General features: G+C 49.4%; 4 protein-coding genes and 2 pseudogenes across 4 annotated transcripts; 5 read left to right on the plus strand and 1 right to left on the minus strand.

The window, feature by feature from the left end:
* Window positions 1-3,134: 3,134 nt before the first annotated feature.
* On the plus strand, window positions 3,135-3,962 carry LOC149105394 (uncharacterized). The gene has a single exon (XM_089271411.1). The coding sequence runs from the start codon at window positions 3,135-3,137 to the stop codon at window positions 3,960-3,962; it is 828 nt and encodes a 275-aa protein (XP_089127537.1).
* Window positions 3,963-5,289: 1,327 nt separating this feature from the next.
* On the plus strand, window positions 5,290-6,692 carry LOC149105395 (uncharacterized; annotated as a pseudogene).
* A 209-nt stretch (window positions 6,693-6,901) lies between these two features.
* LOC149105396 (uncharacterized) lies at window positions 6,902-7,612 on the plus strand. Its single transcript, XM_089272351.1, has one exon. The coding sequence runs from the start codon at window positions 6,911-6,913 to the stop codon at window positions 7,610-7,612; it is 702 nt and encodes a 233-aa protein (XP_089128477.1). The 5' UTR covers window positions 6,902-6,910.
* Window positions 7,613-9,095: 1,483 nt separating this feature from the next.
* LOC149105397 (uncharacterized) lies at window positions 9,096-10,524 on the plus strand. The gene has a single exon (XM_089271605.1). It carries the CDS (start codon window positions 9,096-9,098, stop codon window positions 10,476-10,478), a length of 1,383 nt encoding a protein of 460 aa, XP_089127731.1. The 3' UTR covers window positions 10,479-10,524.
* A 3,040-nt stretch (window positions 10,525-13,564) lies between these two features.
* On the plus strand, window positions 13,565-14,690 carry LOC149105398 (uncharacterized). The gene has a single exon (XM_089271884.1). It carries the CDS (start codon window positions 14,095-14,097, stop codon window positions 14,590-14,592), a length of 498 nt encoding a protein of 165 aa, XP_089128010.1. The 5' UTR covers window positions 13,565-14,094; the 3' UTR covers window positions 14,593-14,690.
* A 2,390-nt stretch (window positions 14,691-17,080) lies between these two features.
* Window positions 17,081-17,957, minus strand: LOC149105399 (uncharacterized; annotated as a pseudogene).
* Between the last annotated feature and the right edge of the window lie 6,339 nt (window positions 17,958-24,296).

Consider the following 24,296-nt stretch of genomic DNA (forward strand, 5'->3'; position numbering starts at 1 on the left):
AACAAAAAACAACTTTTTTATTGGACACTACTTAATTTACAGGGTGGGACGTGTGCACGGTCCTATTGACCGGCGCCCTCTTTTTCTTCGGGATAACAATCAATAAACGATTTGACGTGATTGACACGTGACAGGGCCTGGTCGTAACTGTTTCCCAGGAAGACGGGTTCGTAACAGTTGGTTTCCAGATTGTGGTACATGCCATAGATGACCCTGCAACAGGTTGCGTAGACGCACCATAGTCCCCAGTCTTTTCTCAGGGGTCCCGTGAGCGCGCGTACGAATCGGGTGTGGTTCCCTTTTCTGCTCAATTCTAGGATCGGTTGGCGGCAGCAGGGTCTCAGCTGTTTGCATACGTGACAATGTAGGGGTGGTTCCATGTCTAAAATTGAAGCAATTGTTGGTAAGTGTTGCGGACCCAGTCTACATGAATCACCAAATCATTGGTATCGTCCTCGTCAAGGACCCCCAACCTCTCTTCCAGACACAAAAGATTTAGTTCGTCCAGGGCCACCCCGATAAAACCTGAAAGTTGTTCTAGGTCCCTGTACAAAGGGGTCTCTTCTTCTTCGTCGTTCATCCACTCTCTCACCCGCTTTTCCCAGGTAGTCAACTCTACGTTACACCGCTCTAATACTTCCATGCTATACTCACTTGGTACTTTGGTAAGCCACAGCAACGATAGTATCCCCAGTCTTCTGTAATGGGCGCTCATACAAGTCAAAAACTCAGAGTGCCTTTAACGGTCCGACTCGCTTATTTTATACACACGGTATGATGGTGTCCAGTCTCTGACCGTGATTGGGCGTGGTAGGGGGATACCCCCTATCCCCTGGGTCTGGGGTGACACGTGACTTTGTCTCGATCTGTGATTGGCTGGACGGATCTGCATAAAGCGAATCCGCGTCGTCGGCTCTTCACTCTGAGTTTTTAACTTGTATTGAGCGCTACCATGGCCTTGAGGGAGATACAAATTCAAAACGATTTCAGACCGAGAAAGCCCGAGGTCACTTACGAGGAGGCAATCGATCGAATGGACGAGTCCTGGACCCGATTCTATGAGGCCATGAATTTTCCCATCCGGGATTTGTTGGCGGGCCGACGTTGGCTGACAAGGTTTAAAGACTCTAGTCAGCTGGAAGTGATGCTGCACCAGGTGTTGTTCTTTATGGATGAGCAGAGGGAGAACTGGACCCGAACCCGGCACAAGTACCTTAGCATCGAGAAGTGTTTCGGCAGAACTTTATTCAATGCGATCCTGACCGTTAGAAGGAACCTTGTGTGGGACGTGAAGGTGAAGCCGCCTGTGGACAGGATCACGTTTCATAGACTTATGCCATGCTACGGTTTCGAACCGTTTCAGTCCACGTGGACTAAGAGACAAAAGAATACGGTGAGACGTTATGTCAATGTCATCAACTTTTATTACAGCACATTTAACAAATGTAATCAGAACACAATGCGAGCGATGATCGATGCGAACGATAGATTACCCAACATGTAAAAAAGAAATGTGAATTAAAAATCAGAGTGTGTTTTTACAAAAACTGTGTGTCTCTTTTCTTAGTTTGGGTTCTGTCCATGAATCAGTATGTCTTGGGCGACTCCGCGCGGGTATTCGTCGATCCATTGGAAGAACTTGCAGTTACGCTTGGGACACTTGAGATAGAGCCTGTCTGGGTTGGACTGGGAGTGGGAGGTGGCTAAGACCAGGGACTTGTTGCATAGACATCGGAAACGAGCTGGGTCGATGTTCCTGTAGCAGGGATGGGTCTGTTCTTCGACGCGTCTCATGTAAGTGCTCACCTCTTTGGCGCCACAGGTCACATAACACTTGGTGTAGAATCTGGAAGAGGGACATCGGTAATACTCCCACCAGGTACCACCTTCGGGGGTTTTCACTCTTCCAAATTCCATGGGTACCATGCAACGCGGGCAGGTGGGATCTTGTGTTTTCAGCTGGTTCAGGAACTGATCGGGGTCGAATTCCTGCAACACTTGTACTTCGGTGAATTCTCCTTGGTCATCCACTTCAGGTGGTATTTCTACGAGGTCGTCTTTCTTGAATTTGTCGAGTCCCATGGGTTCCAGGACTTGCCTGGTTCGAGGAGGTGATTCTCTTATCACGGTCAGGCATCCGCCTTGAATGGCAGGTAGCTTTGAGTCTGTACGAGGAAGATAGAGATTGAGTTAGTATCCCAACAAGGTGTTTTCCCGTAGCATGGTTTCTAGGATGTGGGTGGTTTTTCGCGCGTTTTTGGGGGTCAGTCTTTGCCTTCGCCTGTAATGGTTACTTTTCATTTGGCTTTTGACTTCTTGGCGTTTGATCGAAAAGACGCTCCACGGTTGCGAGAAGCCTTTGAGAGGGACGGTGGTCCAACTGACAGAGTCCGGTGTGATCTCTTTGAAGAGGACGCGTTCGTTGAAACGTAGTCTGGTACGAGGTTTTTTGAATAACCATCTATCTAAGGTGGATTGTAGTTTACCTCCTCCTCCTTCCACTCTCTTGGGTAGGACCAGTTTCAGTTTCTTACGCGCCTCCTTCTTTTTGGACGATTTTTTCTTTTTCCTGTCGGGTTCGACGTGTGAATCCATGACGACTTCTGAAAAGTGACTCGTGATGGAATGCGTGGTTCGACTTTATGACCGTTTTTTACGACCAATCGCTGACGTGTGGCGCGATGGGATCATGTGACGGTCTTCGTTTCCGATTGGTGGATCTGAAAAAGGGCACGTGATACGTGAAAGTACGGAGTGAAAGTGGATCCGCGGCGCGGGTATAAAAGGAGCCCGTTTGACGCCGTGAATCATTCTCGACTTGCTCTTGATGCGGTGATGACCCATAGGATTTTGGATGAGAGAGCCGTGCAGGAGATCCTTGAAGATCTGAGACAAGAGTTGAATCGAGCTTCTGAGATTTTGGCTAGACTCGAAGAAGGCGAAAGACCATTGCATGTAAAGATAATTGACTTGGAGTTACGTCTTGTTTCCCCTCTGTACTATAGGCTTCAGAGGCACTTGATAGACTGGGGCGACCGTAGTTGCTATCCTCATTTGTCGGGCTTGGAGATCACCAAGTTGGCAGATCGAGAATGAAAGAAGTTTAACGAGGCTGTCGGAGAGTGTGTTTCAAGATGACTTACTATAGCAACTCGAACCAGATTCGGGACTTAGTGGAGCGGATCGTGGATCAGAAGGTACACACTTTAAGAGATCTCGATGCCATTCCGGATGCCAAAGTGGACATGTACATTTTTGACAATCTCTTCGAACCGTTAGGTCAAATACCCGATTGTCTGTGGTCTTTTGAGCTCTTGATGAGACGTCGTCCTGACTGGGGCGGTACGATTTTGGAGATGATGAAGAGGAACGAAAATGTTTACCTTTTCTGCGGTGAGTGGTGTCGCGTGATGTACAGAAGTGGTAGCGGTCAATTCAAATTCATTCATTGTCGGGATCCCTCCCTGGACGCCGTGCGTTCCTGTTTGATCGCCACGGATAACCTCACGTACATGATGAGCGATGCCATCCGTGATCTGTTTGAACCCTTGCGGTTCGCTCGAGACCTATCACGACGGGTGTTGGAGTCAGACAAGAGTCCCAGGGTAGAGGAGATACTGACTTTCAACAGGTGCGCTCACAAGGAAACGTGTCTGAAGGTGGAAGAGTTGATCTACGATGTCATGCGTCAGCGTGATCTGTGGAAGGATCGGTTTTTCTTCCGTGCCCTCGAGGCGGATGAGGATGACCTGTGTGGTGAGTGTAGAGAGAGTATGCGACAAGCATTCTATGTGAATGGGAACGAGGAGGAAGCCCTGAAGTGGAGACCCGGTAAAGTGGGTTGTGATTGGAGAAACTGTAAATATTATGCCATGGATACCTATGAGGAAGACTGTGATAATGAGTATGGTCAAGAATGTAAGAACACGGAATATGTTGCATACTTTTCAGATTCAGACTAGTCTTTTTCGCCTTCTTTTTTCGTTTAGCCAATCAGAGTTGTTTTTCGTAAGAACCAATCAGGCACGACGTTTTTGTACATATAAGAAAGGTGAAATAAAAAATTGGGTTCAAATCATTATGTCTCATGCCTTGAGTTGGTTGATCTCGAGAGTGTGTGCGACCATGGCCGATCGATGGTGTTGGACAACCTTGTGTTCCAAGTGCACTAGAGTCTACGAGCGATACGGTAAAGGTGAACCCATCCCTGACCATTTCAGTGATTCGTCCTTGGAGGTGTTTGACTATACCGACGTCGAACACAACGTGATGCGTTTTGTCGTTTATATCTTGTGGTTGAAACAGCAACCCGATTCATTTAAGAAGTATCTCGAGGTACGTGAGCAGCGTTTCGAGTTGTGGAGACAGTGCGTTTACAAACTTTATCGACTATGAAGAAAGGTCAAAAGAAAAAGCCGCTTTCGACCGGGACGTTACTGGGACGGTATCGGGATCCTTCCAGACCCGGTAGTCTGAGCGGTCTGACGCGATTCGCCAAGGCCAATAAGATCTCGGTACGACGTGCTCGCGAGGTACTGCAACGGGATTTGGGGTACACGTTGCACAAACCCAGACGTCGTCGGTTTCCCACGGTCCCAGTGGTGGTGTTCGGAATCGACGAGCAGTGGACGGCCGACCTGATCGAGGTGATCAATATTTCAAGGTACAATCGAGGGTATCGTTATCTCTTGACGGTGGTGGACGTGTTTTCCAGGCACGCCTGGGTCCAGCCCTTGAAGAGCAAGACGGGTAAAGCGGTGACGGAAGCCATGGCTAAGATCTTGAAAGGAGGTAGAAAACCCATCAATCTCCAGACGGACGACGGGAAGGAATTCTACAACAAGACGTTTCAGGATTTGATGAAGCAGAAAGGCATTTATCATTTTTCGACGCGTGGGGATACGAAATCCAGTGTGGTGGAACGGTTCAATCGGACCCTGAAAGAACGTTTGTACCGATACTTCACCGTGCAGAATACGATGAAGTATGTGCCCGTGTTACAAGATCTGGTCCGAGGGTACAATCGATCGTATCATCGCAGTATCAAGATGGCTCCCGATCAAGTGACTTTAGCCAATAGCGAGGACGTGTGGGAGACTCTTTACGGGAAGAAAAAAGGAAAAAAATCGAGACGACCTCCACTGAAAGTCGGGGATCGTGTGAGATTGAACAAGAAGTTCCGTCAGTTCAAGAAAGGGTATTTACCCGGTTGGACCGAAGAGGTGTTTGTGATACGCCGGGTGCGTCCTGGTAAGGTCACCACGTACAAGGTGGAAGAATGGGACGGCACGGCGGTCGAGGGCACGTTTTACGCGCAGGATTTGCAAAAGGTGTCCGTGAAAGACGACGATCTGTTCCGCATCGACAAGATCGTCAAACGAAAAGGAGATAAAGTATTGGTGCGTTGGAAAGGTTGGCCAGTCAAGTACGACAGTTGGGTGGATAAAAAAGGCTTGTACGTGACCAAAAAGCCAAAGACGAAAAAATGAAAGACTTTTACGTGCATTTGCTGAGCAATGCAAGCACGGACGAATTTCCGGACAACAAGGCCAACAGTTTCAAGAATCGTCTGCCTTACCCGCTCCTATTTGACTCAGACAAGGAATGGAAGGTGGGCTTGGTGAGTGTTTCTTACCCGATACCACCTGCACGACCGCATCAAGTACCGGCCCTCAAACGCACGACTTTGACGATGATGATTATTTGTTTGGTATTGAGTGGACCATTGAAACGTTCATCTTGCAATCCGATGGGTCGACGTGGCTTCCTGGGCGTTACCGCGTAAAATTTGAAGTCACTGGGAAGGAACTGAACCGTGACCGACACAAGGTGACGAGTGGTAGATCTCTCATGCAATACCTTATTCATCGTTTTCACGAGCGCATGTATCATTATATGGATCGCGCCAACGAAAGTCTACGAGCACCGGACGGGAAAAAATACTACCCCGTGTTCAGATGGGAGGGCAACGATTTGATTCTGGACAACACCGACACGTTCCTCGACGAGTCCGGAGACAGACAACGTCCCAGAGTGTTTTTCGGTCCTAAACTGGTCAAGACGTTGGGTCTGATTCGCGAGGAAGCGTTTTACTCCGTTCACATGACTATGAAGATGATCAAGATCTTTCCCAACGACACCGTCCCGTCTGATTTCAAGAAAGACTGGACCAACGAACACGACCTTCGTTCTCGTAACTTTTGGGATTTGAGCAGCAACGGAGTGTTACAGCTCAGTCCCTATTGCAACTGGCGCTTCAGTTATTTGGACGAGGAATACGCCAAGGCCTATCATCGTGGAGTCGTCGTTCATCCGGACCTGCCTACGCCTCGCAGTCCCCTGTACCTGTATTCGAATGTAGCTCGTAGCACCATCACGGGGAATCGAGTGACGGATCTCTTGAGAGAAGTCCCCCACGACCCGATGAAGACGACGCACGAACCGACTCAGATTCAATATAAACCCGTGCGCAGCAATATTCTGGATATAGTGGAGGTGCAACTGGCCGAGAACGACGGAAGACTAGTGGACTTTGAATCGGGCGTGACCTCGGTGACATTACACTTCAAGGATGAATGAGTCACCCGACGACTTTTACGTGCAACTGATGAGCAATGCCAGTACGAACGAGTTCCAGGATAACAAGGCCAACAGTTTCAAGAATCGTCTGCCTTACCCGTTACATTTGAGAGAACCGGGATGGAAAGTGGGTATCAGCGACCTGTCTTTTCCTTCGGCTGATCGTAAGATGGGTTTGAAAGATTCTCTTCTGTTTGAAATCTGGTGGATCGATATGGTGAACGCGGATCGAAACCTATACACACAGGTCTCTTCAGTGACGAGAGAAAGCGATTTGGAATTCACGCCGAGGAATGGTACCGAATTACTGAACACGATACGAGATCGATACATGCATAGGTTGAGATCTAGAACGGATGACGATGTGACCATGTACAAGAAAAAGAACAAACCCGACGATCCCACCGAATTGCTGTACACGGTCATGCATCGGGCCGAGAATGGAGAATGCGTCCTGGACAACTCGAGAACGTGCATCAGCCTCCTGATCCATGGTAAACGCGTCTTTCCCCAAATGTCCATCGGCATCGAATTGGCCAAGAAGATGAAATGGGTCAAGACGGGAACATTGCAAAACGGACGACCTGGTTACGTCTTGGGACCCCACCTGAGGAAAGAATTTCCCAAGGAAGTCATACCCACGGCCACGGACTTGATCATAGCCCAGAATGACGGGGACGAACTATTTTACAAGATCGACCCGGACACCTTACATTTGAGTTGTTTCATCAATTGGGTCTTCACGGACCTGGATCGCAGTTACGAGGAAGCGTTCGGATGCAATCGTCGTTCCTTGTTCGTGTATTCGAATGTGGGACAGAGTATGGTGACGGGGAATCAAGTCACGGATCTGTTGAAACAAGTTCGTTACGATCCGGAGGTGGTCGACCTTCAACCGAGACACATCCTATATCTACCGGTGCGCACGGCCGTTTTGGACATTGTCGAGACTGAAGTGTCGGAGAACGACGGACGACTGGTGGACTTTGCTTCGGGTGTGACCACGATCACGTTGCATTTCAAAAAAGGATGAGTGATTTTTACATCACATTGCCCAGTGACAGCAGTAAGAACGAGTTTACGGAGAACAAGGCCAACAGTTTCAAGATCAGGTTACCCAATCCCATACGTCTGGAGGGATATGGATGGAAAGTGGGGTTGTTCAGTATCGACATGCCAGATGCGCACGTGACGCTTCCTTCTTTCAAGGATTCCGCAGGTAAAGTCACCTTGGCCTCTACTGCGTGGAGACGCATTGAACCCGAGACACCCAATGGCTACACGTTTGGAAAAGCTTCATTCGACACGGATGACCTCAAAGAGGTTTACAGTAACGTGAACGGTGTTGAATTCATGAAATCTATTATAAGCCACTTCGAAAGGGAACGCGTCTTCAATAACTCTGGACCGAGAGTGAACTCAAAATACGTCACGAATGATGGGAGAAGAACCTACGTTGCGTTCAAGTGGGAAGGCGAAGACTTGGTCACGGATAACAAAAACGTCTACCGTCCCAGAAGGGAACCACCTGAATTACAATTTGACGCCGATCTGGCTTTGAAAATGGGATGGTTGCTGGAGAAGGGAAATGGTTACGTGCTGGGTCCAAACTTGCGAATCGAATTTTTCGATGATATCATTCCAGACATTCGAACCAGAGGAGACATACAGGATTCGAGTGGAAATCGTCTTTTTTTCCAGGTCGTGAAAAACCCCATCAGAAATACTGCATTCTTGGAACTCAGCGTCTTTTGCAATTGGCCTTTTCTGAACCTGAACAGAGCGTTTGAGAGTGTGATCGGAAGCAGTTCGCGTTCCTTGCTCGTTTACTCCAACGTGGGAGGTGCAAGTGTGGTGGGAAATCAAGTCACGGATTTACTGAGAGAGGTCAACTTGATTCGTAAAGGTGCCGGTGTTCAGTACTTTGAACCCACCCACATTCAATATATTCCCGTGGGCAAGGAGGTGCTGGACATTATAGAGGTGCAAGTGGCTGAGGCAACTGGAGAACTGGTGACCTTTGGAGCTGGTAATACGATCGTGACGTTACACTTTATGAAATCATGATCGGGGAACTTTGATACGGTTTCATCCCGACGGATACCAATCGGGATCTGGCATGTTCGGTCAGATTTGGAAAGGCATCAAGAAACGAGGTCCCGGCATTCTCAAGGACGTTCTGAAAGAATCGGCCATGAAGGGTCTGAAAGGTTTAAAATCGGGCGGCACGGGAGGAAAGCCCAATTGGAAAGGTGCACTCGCCGGGTTAAAGCGGGGAGCCCTACGCTCCGGGAAACGTAAAGCAAAGCAAGAGCTCCAAAGCTTTTTGGGTAGTAAAAGAAAAAGAAAAGACCTGTTTGGATCATGATTCCCATCTACTCGAGACGCGTGAGACGTCTCCCCGGAGGGATACGCACGTATAAAGGGGGTTCGCTCTTCCGGAGACGCTCAAAACTCCCAGACTACCGTTGGGTAAAGTCAGCACTGAGAAGGAGACGAAGACGACGTAGACGACGATGACGGACCTAGTGGCTCATGCTAGGTCGGCGGAGGTTCGTAACCCTCGCCTGGACATGTTCACCACTCCTCCCACGGATCTCAGCATGTCGTCTCGACGTGAAGTGAGAATCAATCCGTTCAATACGGGGATCAACCCAGTGACCTTCCAAATCGATCCTCAAGAAGACTTTATCGACATGAACGAGAGTTTCTTCGAAGTGGAGTTGGCCGTCAAGACAACTGCCGGAGGTAATATAGCGCAAGCGAGTACCGTAGGACTCGCCAACAATCTGGCCCACAACCTCTTCAAACAGATCAATGTGAGATTGAATGGTACTCTCATCAGCCCCCAGACCGATACTTACCACTACAAAGCCTACATCGAAGCGCTGTTGAACCATGACCGAGACGACGGTGAATCGATCCTGACACCAGAGGGTTGGTACAATTGTCTTGGTGTACCCAGTCGCGGAGAAGCGGATGTGATGACAGGCAATAAGTTGGATCCTGCTCACGACGATTACAAAGCTTTACCCCAAGATCTCAAGAACATGGTTCAGAGTCGAATTCAGTTTTTTGGTGGAAAGAGAGTGACCTTGAGGTTCAAACCTTACTTGGAAGTGTTTTATCTCAGCAAGTTACTGCTACCTGGCGTACAGATCCAGATTGACATGTACTTCAATGCCCCCACTATGTGGACAGTCCAATGGGCCGGTGTCGATACTCTCAGACTGACTGAAGCCGACGTGAAAGTGAGATTGTTCCTGTCTCAAGTGAGAGTGACTCCCTCGGTGTACCGAGAACTCATGACCAGCATGAAAGGCGGAAGAGTGGCCACTTACCCCACGGTGAGAGGTGAAATTCGCACTTACTCTCATCCCAATGACAATCGTCATTTTGAGTACAACAATCCTTTCCACAATAAGCTACCTAATCGGTTAGTGGTGGCGATGATGAAACAAATAGCCTTCAATGGAACTGTGACGGTCAATCCGTTCAGTTTTGAACAATTCAATCTCGCTTCCATCAAACAACTGGTGAGAGGTGAAGAGTACCCCTACGAGACCTTGGAGCTCAAACACGATGATGACAGTAAAGATCTGAGAGGTTACCAAAGATTCCTCAAAGCCTCAGGAGTATTGTGCAGAGGAAAAGGAAACATGGTCCGAAAAGAGGACTGGGGACACGCCAAGAGATGCAACCTGTTTGTATTTGATAACACAGCCAATGGATGTTTGGACAGTCCAGTGTTGAACCCCAAGCAGGAAGGTGAACTGCGTCTGGTGATCGATTTTGGAGACGCCCCAGGCTCAAACCTGACCATCTTGTTGTACGGCGAATTCGAGAACATGCTGGAGATCAACGAGAACCGAGTTGTCATCTACGACGTGTACCAATGAGAAGAAAATGGAGAGATTGGCCTTGAATAATTTACAATTGGATTATTTGGCACGGACGAATCCGTCACTCTGCTGTGTTTTTCACGGCACGGTACCTTGCGATCGGCTTCCAAGAACAGTACCTCAAGAAGGACCGACCGCTTACATCGTGAACACGGACCCACACGATAAACCGGGATTTCATTGGATCGCTTTGTGGGCCGACAAGAACAAGTGCGAGATACTGGACAGTTACGGTCTGCCGTTGGACACGTACGGAACTGCCGGACCGATCCAAGCCTGGTTGGACCGTCATTTCAAGTACCAGATTCACAACGGCAAGAGTCTACAGTCCCTCTTCAGTCAGAGTTGCGGCGGTTACGCCCTGATGTTCCTGATCGACCGAGCCGAAGGTCGTGACATGAACGAGTTCTTGAATCGTTTTAAGAAAAACGAGTTTGTGGAGAACGATCGTAAAGTAGGACACATGTTAGAACGTTTGATCGTGGACGAGTTGGATTGGCTCAAGATTTGTAAAACCCCGTGTCACCAGGACACGTGCGGTTCCTCCAGAGGAGTGCGTCATTTGTTATAAAGTAAGCTGTTCGAAATAAAAGATGTTTATTTTCGAGAGAACAAGGATGTTGCGTGGTGAAGGCAGATGGTTCCCTCGATTCTTAGAACTTTGTCGAGAAGAGTATACGAAATTGTCCTCGGACGATCCTCTTCGACAGGTCATGGAACGCATTTTGGATTGCGACAGTTACCGTCGAGTCCGATTCATACTGGACCTGGAAAAAGATCATTGGCTTCGATACGTTCTGTTCCACCTGAGTATCAGAGCCAGACTTCAAACGAACGCTAGTAGAGATTACAAGTGTTACCCGTATTGGCACGTTCTTCGCTACGGCAATAAGTCCTTACGCCATCACTTTGTGAGTGCATAAAAAGGTGCGACGGAAAATAAAATTGTTCATCATGGAGTTACTGACAAAACAAGGCACATCATGGCTCTTCAGCTTCAAGGGCATAGACACTTGGACGACGTGATAGCCAGGTTAGAAAAACGCTACGGAAAATCCGGTAAAAAGACGCCTCAACCGAGTGAAGCTCATTTCAAGAAAAACCAACCGCCAAAACGACGTCTCGATCTTAAAATACTTCAACCCGCCAGAAGACAAGTGTCTTTTCAACCGCCGGCTGTCCTTGACACAGGTGAATTACCGGCTACTGTGACCACCCGTAGGAAACGTAAGAGAGCCGCCACCACCATGCCGAGGCTTTCCGAGAAAGAAGATAGGAAAAGAAGAATGAAAAAGAGGCATTGGTACGAAGACAAGTTCGGAGACTTGAGTAAATTCGCCAAGAAACCTCGAAAAAGGAGATCGGCGCCTGCCAAGCGTCCCAAGAGAGCCGCGGCCAAGAGAGCCATGGCCAAGATCAAGAGTCGTGCCAAGAAAAAACTCATCTGTTTCAATCGTAGAGTCACCCTATTGGGTCTGTTGAGACACATCCCGGCCGTCAAGACCCCATTGGCCAAGTTGTTCGGATAAAAAACGGAGCGTCTCGAGACCCTGGACCATTTCAAGATCATGGAACGACGCAAAGCGTTTCGATTTCACACTCCGTCGAGTTTGTTGATAGCGGGTCCGTCTGGGTGCGGCAAGACGGTGTTCACTACCAAACTGCTCTTGGAGAACGGCGACTTGTTCCAACAAACACCGAAGAGTATTCATTACTGCTACGGATCGTGGCAAGATGGTTTTCAAAAGCTCAAGAAGGGTGGGGTCAAGTTTCACGAAGGCATCCCTGAAAGCGAACAGTTACCCCGATGGTTTCCTGGAGGGGGTGTGTTGGTCCTGGACGACCTGATGGACGAGGGTGGCAACGACAAGCGCGTGTTGGATCTCTTCACCAAACATTCGCATCATCGGAACATCACGGTGATTTACCTGTGCCAGGATCTATTCCCTAACGGAAAATTCGCCAAGACCATTTCCCGCAACGCTCATTACATCGCGGCCTTCAAGAACCCTCGGGATCAGTTGGGGATACGAAATCTATTACTGCAATCGTTTCCCACGCAATGGCAGGAAGTGTTGGACACGTTTCGAAAGGTCACCGATCGACCTTACGGTTACATGCTATTGGATCTTCATCCGGCCAGTCAGGACGATCAACGCGTTCTCAGCCACGTGTTAAAAGACGAAGGATTCGTACGTTGCCATCAGTTTGCGGCACCGTCATGCTGAGGAGCGAAGTCGAGTGGTTTCCGCTTTTCATAGTCATATGTAAGACCAGACTCAAATACTGCATGAATCCCAATGAAACGGACTACGAACCGATGAGACAGGTCACAGAATGCGAGAGTTATCGTCAAGTACGGTCCATCATAAACGCATATAATGGTGAAGGTTTCGATGATTTGGTCCATAAACAACGAGAACTCGCTGAGAAGAAGATAGAAAGAGAGAGGGGAATGGATAAAAATGAGCTCATATGGTAGTGACGATTTCAACCTATCGGCTCTGAACGATTATTCGCCTTGGGGGACACCGAATCGGACGAGTACTCCGATTCCGCCTGCAGCGGGTGTGGGTGTGAGTCTGAACGCTCTTTCACCGCTATCGTCACTGGCGACACCGCCCCTGCCAAATGTCTAGTCCGTCGGAGTAGGCACTCCTGGCTCGGGTGCGTCACAGACCAATGTCACGGTGTGGGTCGGTAGCGCCGGTTCGGGGTCGGCGCGCGCCAACGTCACGACGGGCGTGGGCACGCCCAATTCGTCGCGTCGAGGTGTAAGACGTTCACCCCTACCGACGTTCTCCACACCTTTGGCGCGAGCCGTTCGAGGAGGGAAACGACCGAGACGCGTCCCACGTCAAAATACACCGACGTCCTCCAGTGATTCCGGCAGCCGCAGAAGAACTAGCGCAAGTGGTAGCGGTGATGGAAGAGGCAGAGGCAGAGGTAGAGGCAGAGGTAGAGGAGGTGGTGGAGGCGGAGGTGGAGGCGGAGGTGGAGGCGGAGGTGGAGGCGGAGGTGGAGGCGGAGGTGGAGGCGGAGGTGGAGGCGGAGGTGGAGGCGGAGGTGGAGGCGGAGGTGGAGGTGGAGGCGGAAGTGGTAGTGACTCCACACCGCCTTGGTCGATTCGATCGGGTCGCGGAAGAAGGCGAGGCACCCGTGTTCTCGACCAAGCCCAGATGCAGCAACAATTGGAGGAGATTTTGCGCCAACAACAACAAACGGCGGCGGGTCGACGAATCGCAGGCATCACAACCACGAATACGATCACGACTACCTATAAGAACGGACAACGTCCTACGGTGACTCGCAATTCGACCAGTGTGCGAAACTGAGAACATCAACATGTTGAGAAGCGAAGTCAAGTGGTTCCCCTACTTCCTGCATCTATGTCGATGCTCCCGCTCTTACTGGGATGCGACCAGCATGGATCACGAAGACATGAAACGTATCGTGGACGAGTGCGATAGTTACAGACAAGTCCAGGACATCCTGAACCAATCCGTAGAAACCGCCTTCAAGGACGAGATCTGGGAATACGAGCAACAAGCTAAAAGGATCGAACGTCCCGACAGAAAGTCAGACTACGTTTGGCACTGGTTAGAGAAGAGTCATGAGTACTTCGGTCTGTTTATTGGATGAACCTTTTACCACCGAGGTGGAATTGGACGTGTTGAGACGTTTGGACGGTTTGTATGCTTTCTACCACAAGTATTGGTGGTGTCGAAGGCAGATGTTCGGTTACTACAAATTGTGTAACGCCCTTCTCAACGGACTGGCCTTACTGACTGCGGCAGCGAGCATCGTCGTGGGATCCGTGTGGAAAGATGGGTACGTGGCGGTAGGATTGACGGCTTTCGCCGCCGCACTGAAAGGATGGAACGATTTCAAGAAGTATTCGCTCAAGATGGACATGACCCAATTCGCTTACACGACGTACGAAAAGACATTGACTGAACTGCGGAACTACGCTCTGGGCGGTGTGGAGGAATTGGATGGATTTTTGATCAAGATGCAAACGTTGGACGACGTGGTGACGGATTTCACACCTCCCACGTACGACCGATACCTTCGAGACTACGAAACACGATTCGTTCACGCGCCTCTATAAAAATGGACACACGATACCCTTCGTGAGTCATTCAAGGTGGAAACCCGACATGGTGAGGAGAAGGAGACGGCGAGTGGGAAGAAGGAGGGTCCAAAGGGGAAAAGGGTTTTTTGGCAATTTGAAAAAAGCATGGAAGTTGTATTCAGATGTTCAAAGAAGAATGAGGCCGCAAAGTGGAGGTGGTGTTGGTGTTGGTATGAATAATCGGCGGTATTGGATTCCCTGAAACGTTCATACGTGCCTCTATAAAAAGGACACGTGATCACCTGCCTACGTCATTCAAGTGGAAAAGTGCGTGCGTGTCAGAACACGACATGGTGAGGAGAAGGCGAAGGAGACGGCGAGTGGGAATACGTCGAGTAGGAGGAAGAAGGAGGGTCCAAAGGGGAAAGGGTCTTGGTAAACTGGTCGGCACCGTAGCCAAGACGGTGTTGAGTCTTCTCCAAGACTTGTGAATAAAAGAGCGTGACGAACCAACCGGACGTTAGACGTGAACGATGAAGCGGTTGCGACGACAACGTCGTTTCTTAACGAGCGTCCTGAAAGAAGCCAATCGAAATAAACGTCAACGGATGTTGCAATACGCCGACAGAGATCAGATCAACGCCATCAGCGAGATGGTTCTCAATTTGCTGAAAAAGAGGATCCCCATCAACGCAACGACTTATGGGAAACTGAAAAGACATAAAAAGGTTCTGCGTGAAGTGGGTAGACGCAAAAACTCTCTCAAGCGCCGAAGAGAGCATCTCCTGAGTCAAAACGGAGCGGGGTTCTGGAGTGGATTACACGGTTGTTTCAAAGCATGTTGTGTACGGTGAAAGGACGCAGCGAAGACGGTTACCCGCTGGAGGGGATCGACGTCATACCCAATTTCCCGCCGAGAGAAGAGGAGTCCAATACCATTCCTAAACTCGTACAGTTGTTGCAAGACGCCAATCGTCGCGAAGCCTGATGGAAAGACTCGTACGATTACTTGAACAAGAGGTACCACGACCTGTATCAAGAGTACATGGCTTTAAAGTTCGGTGACTTCTGCCAAACCTGTCAAACGAAACGAGATACCACACCGCCCGGTGGGTGCATCGAGTTGTGCAGGGAGTGCGGTAAAGGCAAGCAAACCGTTCAAAGTCTTAAACTCGAGTTGGAAAAGAAAGACGAATCCATACGGTACTGGCAAGACTGTTACGAGACTGCCTTGAGAGAATTGTCCGAGTTTTCTGATACGACCCTGAGTCAGCAGAAGGCATGAACGAAGTCATGATGGTACCCGTTCAAGAATTCAATCGTTTGCAAGATTATTACAAGGGTAAGATCACCCAGAGCGCCTTGTTGAACAAAGCCGGACGTTTGGCCGCCGAAGAAGATCTCATCCTGAAAGACAAACGTATCCCCGCCAGCATGGCCGTCAAGATGACCAAACCCATGGCAAACGAAGAAGTCAAACTAGTGAAACGTATACGGACGGGCATACGCGGCACTCCCACGTACCAAGGAACGACAGAACCCGAAGGCATGGCCGACGCACCCGTCGAACGTCTGTTGAAACAGATCATCAAGGGCGTCAACCAACCCCCCGCAGCACGAGCCCCCGTGATCATCAAGCAAGAACCCGCCACACCTTCCACGTCAGGTCTCAAAAAGGAGTTCAAATATACCAAACCATCCACAAGCAAGAAGCCACCCGTTCCACCCAAACCAACTGCCAAATCATCCCCAGGTAAACTCATGACCGAAGCGCAAAAAGAGTTCTTAAGATCCATCGGTGTCGCCGAGAAATACATAGACGACGACGGTGGTTACAGTCCCAAAGGCAAAGCCAAGGGCAAGACGTACAAGAAGTCCAAGAAGACAGAAGCAGAAAAGTTACAAGAAGGATGGGAAGATTTCGAACCTTGGAGAAAGGGACTGAAATACGACTCTGCCTGAGACAAGAAAACGTTTGAAATTGTAAACTTTATTGTTGATGTTGTAAACATTAAATTACACACTTTGTTGTTCTTTCAAAAAAGAGTCTCTTTGTTTTTCTTCTTCAACTCTCGCACGTCATGCCATTGTGGTACAGAGTATTCGAGGCATTCGACGTCAAAAACAGACGTTCGAACCTTATTTGGTCCCCGAACGTCGACGAAGATATGAACAGCAACCGAAACCTAATTCTGGAGGTGAATTCGAACACTAAGAAAGGGGTGTTGAAATAAAACATGCGATACACCTCCATGCGTATATGATCGTACGAAATGACATTGAGTGGAAAGAACACGGTGCCGTGAATGTACATGGGACTTCGAAACTCCGAGGATCGCACAAAGTCCTCCATCTCGCGATAGTACTGGAACCACACCGTGACAGGAATGGGATAAGGCAAATGATTCCAGGAACGCGTCAAGGAATTGTGCGTGTCGAAGGGTTTTCCATGGTCTCTCATATAGGTAAGGGCGTCATGAATCATTCTGCGATGAGTGTCCACTGTAAAAATGAAAAAACAGTGTCAGGTCCATAGTCCGTCCTCCTGGTAAAGCGAGGGACCCCCAGGAAAAGGCAGTAGACACAGTTGTCGAATCTCAATATCCCTTTGTCCTTCCACGCGTCTAAAGAAGAGTCTGAACCTTTGAATTCGGATCAAGTTATACGTATATTAAGGAGTATTGTAAATGAACAGACGGTAAAAAATAGCTCTGACCTCTCGGGTCGGTTCCACGGGGAGACGCACACTACCGTGAATGTACAGGTCTCGATCCCGATACAGAGTGACGAAATTTCTGAGAAAGGTATAATAACGTCTCCAAACGTTAGGGTCTAAGTCGTACGGCAATTGATTCCACAAGTACGACCCCTCGCAATGGCAGTGGTCAGGTCTACCCTCACTACGATATCGCTCAATCTCTTGATCCATTCTAACTAAACGATCATTCGCACCTGCCGTTAACTGGTACTCCTCATGATCATCTTCCTCGAGTTCCTCGTCGGTTTCCAACACGATCTCAGGCTGATTGTCACCGATCACGCGTCGGCAGTTGCCGCAGTTCAGAACCCATCTCTCCATATCCTGGTAGCAACGTCGATGCATCCACACACCGCAGCAAGGAGTACGTTGGCACGATGCCAGAGAATCGACGTGAATGTCTCTCTGACAAATAAAACACACCTGTTGAATCGGTGTTTCCTCGGGTAGATGACCCTGAAGGCGACGACTACGTCTCGGTGGTTCATCGTCATCGTGTGATCGTGCACGACGTCGACGACGTACGCGCCTCGGTGATCCTTCGGGGGACTGACTTCGAGGTCGGCGGCTGCGGTGCCCAGATTCAGTCTCCATCACCAAAACCGAAAAAATGTCGAATGCGCACCTCGCTTTATGTCAATCATGCACCAATCAAACGAAAAGGCCGACATCACGTGTACAGGGTAGACACGGGGGATAGGGGGTATCCCCACTCACGGTCGGAGACTGGGACCAGGTCGCGTGCAACCTGGGATCCAGTTTTACCGTAAGTATAAAAAGATCGGCTCGAACCGTTCACGACACTCTGAGTTTTTGACTTGTATCGAGCGCTTGAAAAATCATGGCACAGGAGCTGACCGACGAGGAGATGAACCAACAGATGGATCAACATGAAGCAGTGAGTATAACGTGCACCCTATGTAAGAAAGTCATCCTTAGAACCGAAACCTGCGCCCTTGCCAAGTGCTGTCGTCACTACGTGCATTTCGATTGCTTCGCCAGGGCACTCGATGATCAGATGGTGAACAAGGGGGTGACACAGGAAAAGTTGCACTGTCAGATCTGTCACACGCTGTGTATGCTAAGTACGTTCGTGGCTTCCCTAGACAACTGACCCATGGAACTGAGACTCGTCGTCGCCTCCTTCACCCTAGAGTTCTACCTCCGTTTGGACTTGAGATTTTGTTTCGTTGTGTTTTGCGGTTACAAATTCTCACGACATCTTTGTCACGCCTTGTTCATCACCTTCTTTTCATAGAGTTACTGGGATTGTCTTCCCCCTGAGATGCAAGCCTACATCCTTCACCTCAGAGAGTCCCAGTCTCTCGTCGAGACGCGCGAACGTGAAATGAGGAGAGAGCTTTGTAACGAGATACTCACCTTCGCTAAGGTCGAAGCAGAATGGGGGCTAGGTGCAATCAAAGTAGTTCTAGAGACATGTCTGCTAGATTATTGTCCCAAAGGAAGAATTCCAGGAATGAAAAACAAGCACATGGTCGTGAATGGAATCTACACAGACGAACGCAACCTTAAGCGAGCCATATTTTTAGGGTACGGGTTAGATCATGCTTGTCTAAGAATACCGGACGTTAAGAGATTGATATCCTCACCCCCCACAGAATAGCAATGACTGGGATCGATTACCTCCTGAACTACAGGACTACATCATGCGCCTAGCCAGGAATCAAATCCTACTCGAGCGCAGAAGAAACAAAAAGTTACGACGTCTTCTCAAGGAAATAATAGAATACGGCAAACTGAAAGAACAATGGGGCATAGGACACATTAAGATTGTTCAATGTCGATGTAATTCACCATGTTGTATAAAAAAGAAGAGAACAGACAGATTTGCACATATGAGAATATACGGATGTTACATCGACATTGACGACAAACCCCAAAAAACGTATTTATCTTGCACTATAAAAGAGGCCAAGAAACGCGCCCCCATAGAAAAGACTTTCCTCTACCCTGATCGCTCCACCAAGTACGCCAATAATAGGTGGTCAAGAAAGCGTTCTCACTCTCTTACAGAGTCACTGGGATAGGCTACCAGAAGAACTAAAGTGTCACATACTTTGCCTGGCAACCTGGCAACACATATTCGACCGCAGGAACAATGAACCATTGAACAAACTTCACGAACAAATTGTACATTACGATATGTTGAAAATACGATGGGGGTACGGTCACGTAGAAATACGAACGAGTAAATGCGGACCAAACTTGTGTAATTGTAACAAGGTTTATGAAAGAGTCTCTCATCACACTGCTGTATATGGTCATTATGTCAACAATCGTGACGAGAAAAGGAGAATCTATTTAGGATTTAGTTTTAATGACGCGTTAATCAATATACCCGACAAAAAATTGTTATTGTCAGATACTTTGCTTGGAAACCTGACAGTAAAAAACAACCAATAAAAACGTTGTGTTAATTGTCTTCACAGAACAGACGGACCCACGACGAAGCCTTCTTCGACGACGATGACGACTGGATCTTTGATCCGGCTCTCGACCGAGTGATGATCCAAACCGGAGGTGGTAGTACAAGACCCCTCCTAGAATTTGAATTAAGACCCGTAGGCGCTCGACGTAACTGGAGAAACGTCCTCAACAAACAACGGTTGGAAGCCACGCTCAGACAACACAGAGACGTGACTCCCAGGGACAATCTAGGCCAAGAATTGACTCAGGCCCTTCAACGATCCATCGAGCAACAAATCGCTCAGGATCCTACCCTGACACCCAACTCCACGGTCCACTTCACCATGCAGTCCAGTGCCTTCACGCACGCCTTTCAATCCACCACCTTCACCGTGCGAGAATTCGAAGAAGGGAGTGAAAGACTAGACACTTATCTCCAGTCTCTCGCGGCCAAACTCAACTCCAACGAAGAATTCACCCCCGACGACACATTTACCATGGAAACCACCTTCATACACACCCCAGGTCCAGGGCGTGGTCACGGAAAACGATACAAACCGAGTTGTGCCGCCGTACGGGGAATCGTCAAACGGTCGCGCGTGACCATCAAAAACAAAGACAATCTCTGCTGCGCTCGCGCCATCGTCACCATGAAAGCCCTGGTAGACGCGAACGGAAATTCGCGAGACCCCGATAACCACAACCTCAAACAGGGGCGACCCGTCCAAGAGCGATTGGCCAAAGAACTCCACCGTCTAGCCCACGTCCCCGAAGGACCTTGCGGCATTCCCGAACTGCAGCAGTTTCAGGCCGCGTTACCCGGGTACCAACTCAAAGTCCTTTCCATCGACCCACCCCACATGCTCATCTACGTGGGACCCGAACCCTCGGACAAGATCATTCGTCTCATCAAAGAAGACAGTCACTACGACGGATGCAACTCGTTCAGCGGGTTCCTAAGCAAATCCTACTTCTGCGACGAATGCAATCGAGGCTACGATCACGACAACTTTCAACGTCATCCCTGCAACGGTAAATGGTGTCCTGCTTGCAAACGAAAGGACTGCCCCGATTTCATCGAAGCCAAACGACCCCTAGCACGAGGCAAGTTTCCCGAACCCACCTCCATCTGCCGATTATGTCACAGAAAATTCTTCGGAGACCAATGCTACAACTACCACCTGCAACGCCGGAGTCTCAACATCCCATCCATCTGCGACACCTACAAAAAGTGCCCAGACTGTTGCCACGTCTACGAACCTAAACACAGGACTGGACGAGGAGGTGACCGTCGTACCCCGATCACGTATGCGGATGGGGCGAATGCCACATCTGCGAAAAGAAAGTCTTTCTGCCGACGCACCTATGTTACATCCAACGCATCCCCGAAGACGAAGACGAGCCCAAAAAGAAACGCGTGTCACGCGACGAAGTCAAAGGTCGACCCTTCGAAGAACCCGAACCCGATGATCCAGACACGCGAGTCTGGGTAGCCAGAGATCCGCCCCTTCAAGTGTACTGCGACTACGAAGCCATCACCGACGCCGAAGGGGATCAGACACCCATTCTACTCTGCCTAGAAGACGATGAAGAGGATCAATTCTGCTCCTTCTACGGTCCCACCTGCACGCTGACATGTTCGACCACCTCGAATCCCTCGCCGTCGACGTGGACGGAGACGATCGGGACGTCATCGTCCTCTTTCACAATCTCAAAGGCTACGACGGGATGTTCATCTTACAACACTGTTACGCCACGCATCGAGAAGTCATAGACCAAATCACCGTAGGCACCAAAATACTGTCCCTGAGATCCGACAGACTGACTTTCAAAGATTCCCTATGCTTTCTCCCGTTCCCGCTGGCCAACTTTCCCGCCACCTTCGGAATCCACGAACTGTGCAAGGGATTCTTCCTGCACAAATTCAACACCCTAGAAAACCAAGAATACGAAGGACCCATGCCGCCGAGAGGCATGTACGATCCCGACGGCATGTCCGCCAAAAAGAAAGCCGAATTCGAACAGTGGTACCAAGAGAAAGTCAACGACAACCACCATTTCGTACTAAGGCAAGAAATGGAAGCCTACTGCGAGTCTGACGTCAAACTCCTCAAAGCGGGCTGTCAAAAGTTCCGGCAAGAATTCAAACAAAAAGCCGACTTTGACCCCATGGAAAAATGCGTCACCATCGCCTCCGCCTGCAACCGATTCTGGCGCAAGAAACTCGTCCCACCCAACACCATCGCCTCCAGGCCACCTCGAGGATGGCACGGCGCACGATCCAATCAGTCCGTCAAAGCCCTGAAATGGCTAGCCTGGCAAGAACACCTGTTACAACACACCGACCAAGGCGATCGTATACGCACCGTGCGAAACGGAGGTGAAGTACGTCTAGCCAATCAACTCGTGGACGGATACGATCCAACCACTCGTACCGTCTACGAATTCCACGGATGTCTATGGCACGGATGTCCGCGCTGTTTCCCTCGCCAACGCAACCGATATCCCATCTGCCACACCGATCGCACCCTACAGGAAGTCTACGAGTCCACGCTCAAGAAACACGACCTTCTCAGTCGCCAAGGCTACCAGCTCTGCGTCAAGTAGGAATGCGACTGGGACCTGGAGGTCAAAACCGACCCAGATCTCCGCAAGTTCCTAGACACGTTCCAAATCGTCGAACCGCTCGAACCCAGAGAAGCCTTCTTCGGAGGGCGCACGAACGCCGTCAAACTGCATCACGTGACCAATGTGGCCCAAGGAGAAAAAACCAAGTACGTCGACGTGACGTCGCTCTACCCCTGGGCCAACAAGGAAGGCGAATACCCTGTAGGACACCCGCAAGTCATTGTCAACCCCCAAGATCAAGACATACACCACTACTTCGGTATGGCCAAAGTGGACATACTGCCGCCTCACGAACTATACCACCCCGTTCTACCTTTTCGGCACGGAGGTAAACTCACCTTCCCACTCTGCCGCTCGTGCGTGGAACACGAAATGACCAAACCCCTCCTAGAGAAATCGCATTGCTGCCCTCACACGGCCGAGCAACGCACGCTACGAGGGACCTGGTGCACACCCGAAATCCAGAAAGCCGTTGCCGTGGGATACACGCTCAACAAAATACACGAAGTCCACCATTTCCCGCCAGAACAACGCCGTAAAGGACTCTTCGCCGATTACGTGAACACCTGGCTAAAAATCAAACAGGAATCCGCTGGTTACCCAAACTGGTGTAACACCCCCGAAGACAAGGCACGGTACGTGCAACAATACCAACAGAAAGAAGGCATCGCTCTCGATCCAACCATGATCCAGAAAAATCCAGGACGCAAAGCCACCGCCAAACTCATGCTCAACTCCTGCTGGGGCAAGTTCGGTGAAAATCTACACAAACCCACCACCCAAGTCGTCTACAACGCTGCGCAACTCTTTGACCTCGTTTCCAATCCCTTCAACGATATACGACAAGTCAGAATCGCCAACGACGAAGCCCTAGAAGTCGTCCACGCCGAACTCAGAAACAATCAACCCGATAACGGACGAATCAACATCTTCGTCGCCGCTTTCACCACCTGCTGGGCGCGTCTCAAATTATACAGCTACCTGGAACAATTGAAACAACAAGTTCTCTACTTCGACACCGACTCCGTCATCTACTCGCACAAACCAGGTCAAGCCGACGTCGCCCTAGGCGATTACCTGGGAGAGATGACCAACGAACTCGACGACGGCGATTTCATCACCGATTTCACTGCCGCTGGACCCAAAAATTACGGATACAGAACCCACCAAGGCAAAGTCTGCTGTAAAGTCCGAGGCTTCTCACTCAATGTACGAGGATCCAGGCAACTCAATTATGACGTCATGCGACAAAATCTACTCGACGAACTCACACAACCTCTCGAGGATGAACGACGCAACATCAACGTCGTCAACCCCACCTTCTTTTGGAGAAACCCAGCCACCAAACATCTCAAAGTCATCACACGGACTAAACGCTACGGACTCGTCTGCGACAAACGCGTCGTAGACACGAACACTTTCATGTCGTTTCCGTACGGATACACACCATTGTAATTTTTACTTCCTCTAATCAATAAAAATCATTTTTGAAACTCACTTCCGGTCTATCTCCTTATTTGGGCATTTGCGAGCTGTGACGTCACGGGCGCCATGTTTTACCTACCTGGGCGCCATCTTGGAGCTTGAACATTTAAGAGAATGTATGGGAAAACCTTGGTCACGTGGTATCATCCCTGCCTCCTGATTGGTTACGGCCCAAACGGGCGCTTTTCACTACTGTTTTACAATGGCAATGGTAATGAAAGCCAAAACAAACAAACAAAAAAAACGAAAACCGAAGAACCGAATAAAAGTATCAAAGAAAAATTAAACGCTGAGTAATCTCATACCCTGGGAAACTAGGAACAAGGTTGAAATGTTTAGGTGCAAAGTCTAACTCGGATTCATACGCACCACAGGACCTCACGTTGAATTTTATTTTTTGTTGAATGGGTACAAGTGCAATCTGCATTTTTGGCACGCACAG

This window comes from Orbicella faveolata, unplaced genomic scaffold (genome assembly GCF_042242905.1).
Source record: "Orbicella faveolata isolate gen_17 unplaced genomic scaffold, um_ofav_v1 contig_34, whole genome shotgun sequence".
Lineage (NCBI taxonomy): Eukaryota > Metazoa > Cnidaria > Anthozoa > Scleractinia > Merulinidae > Orbicella > Orbicella faveolata.

Bases quoted from the DNA above. Each gene is read 5' to 3' on its own strand.
- LOC149105397 (XM_089271605.1), top strand. From the start codon at position 9,096: ATGACGGACCTAGTGGCTCATGCTAGGTCGGCGGAGGTTCGTAACCCT.
- LOC149105394 (XM_089271411.1), top strand. From the start codon at position 3,135: ATGACTTACTATAGCAACTCGAACCAGATTCGGGACTTAGTGGAGCGG.
- LOC149105398 (XM_089271884.1), top strand. From the start codon at position 14,095: ATGAGTACTTCGGTCTGTTTATTGGATGAACCTTTTACCACCGAGGTG.
- LOC149105396 (XM_089272351.1), top strand. From the start codon at position 6,911: ATGCATAGGTTGAGATCTAGAACGGATGACGATGTGACCATGTACAAG.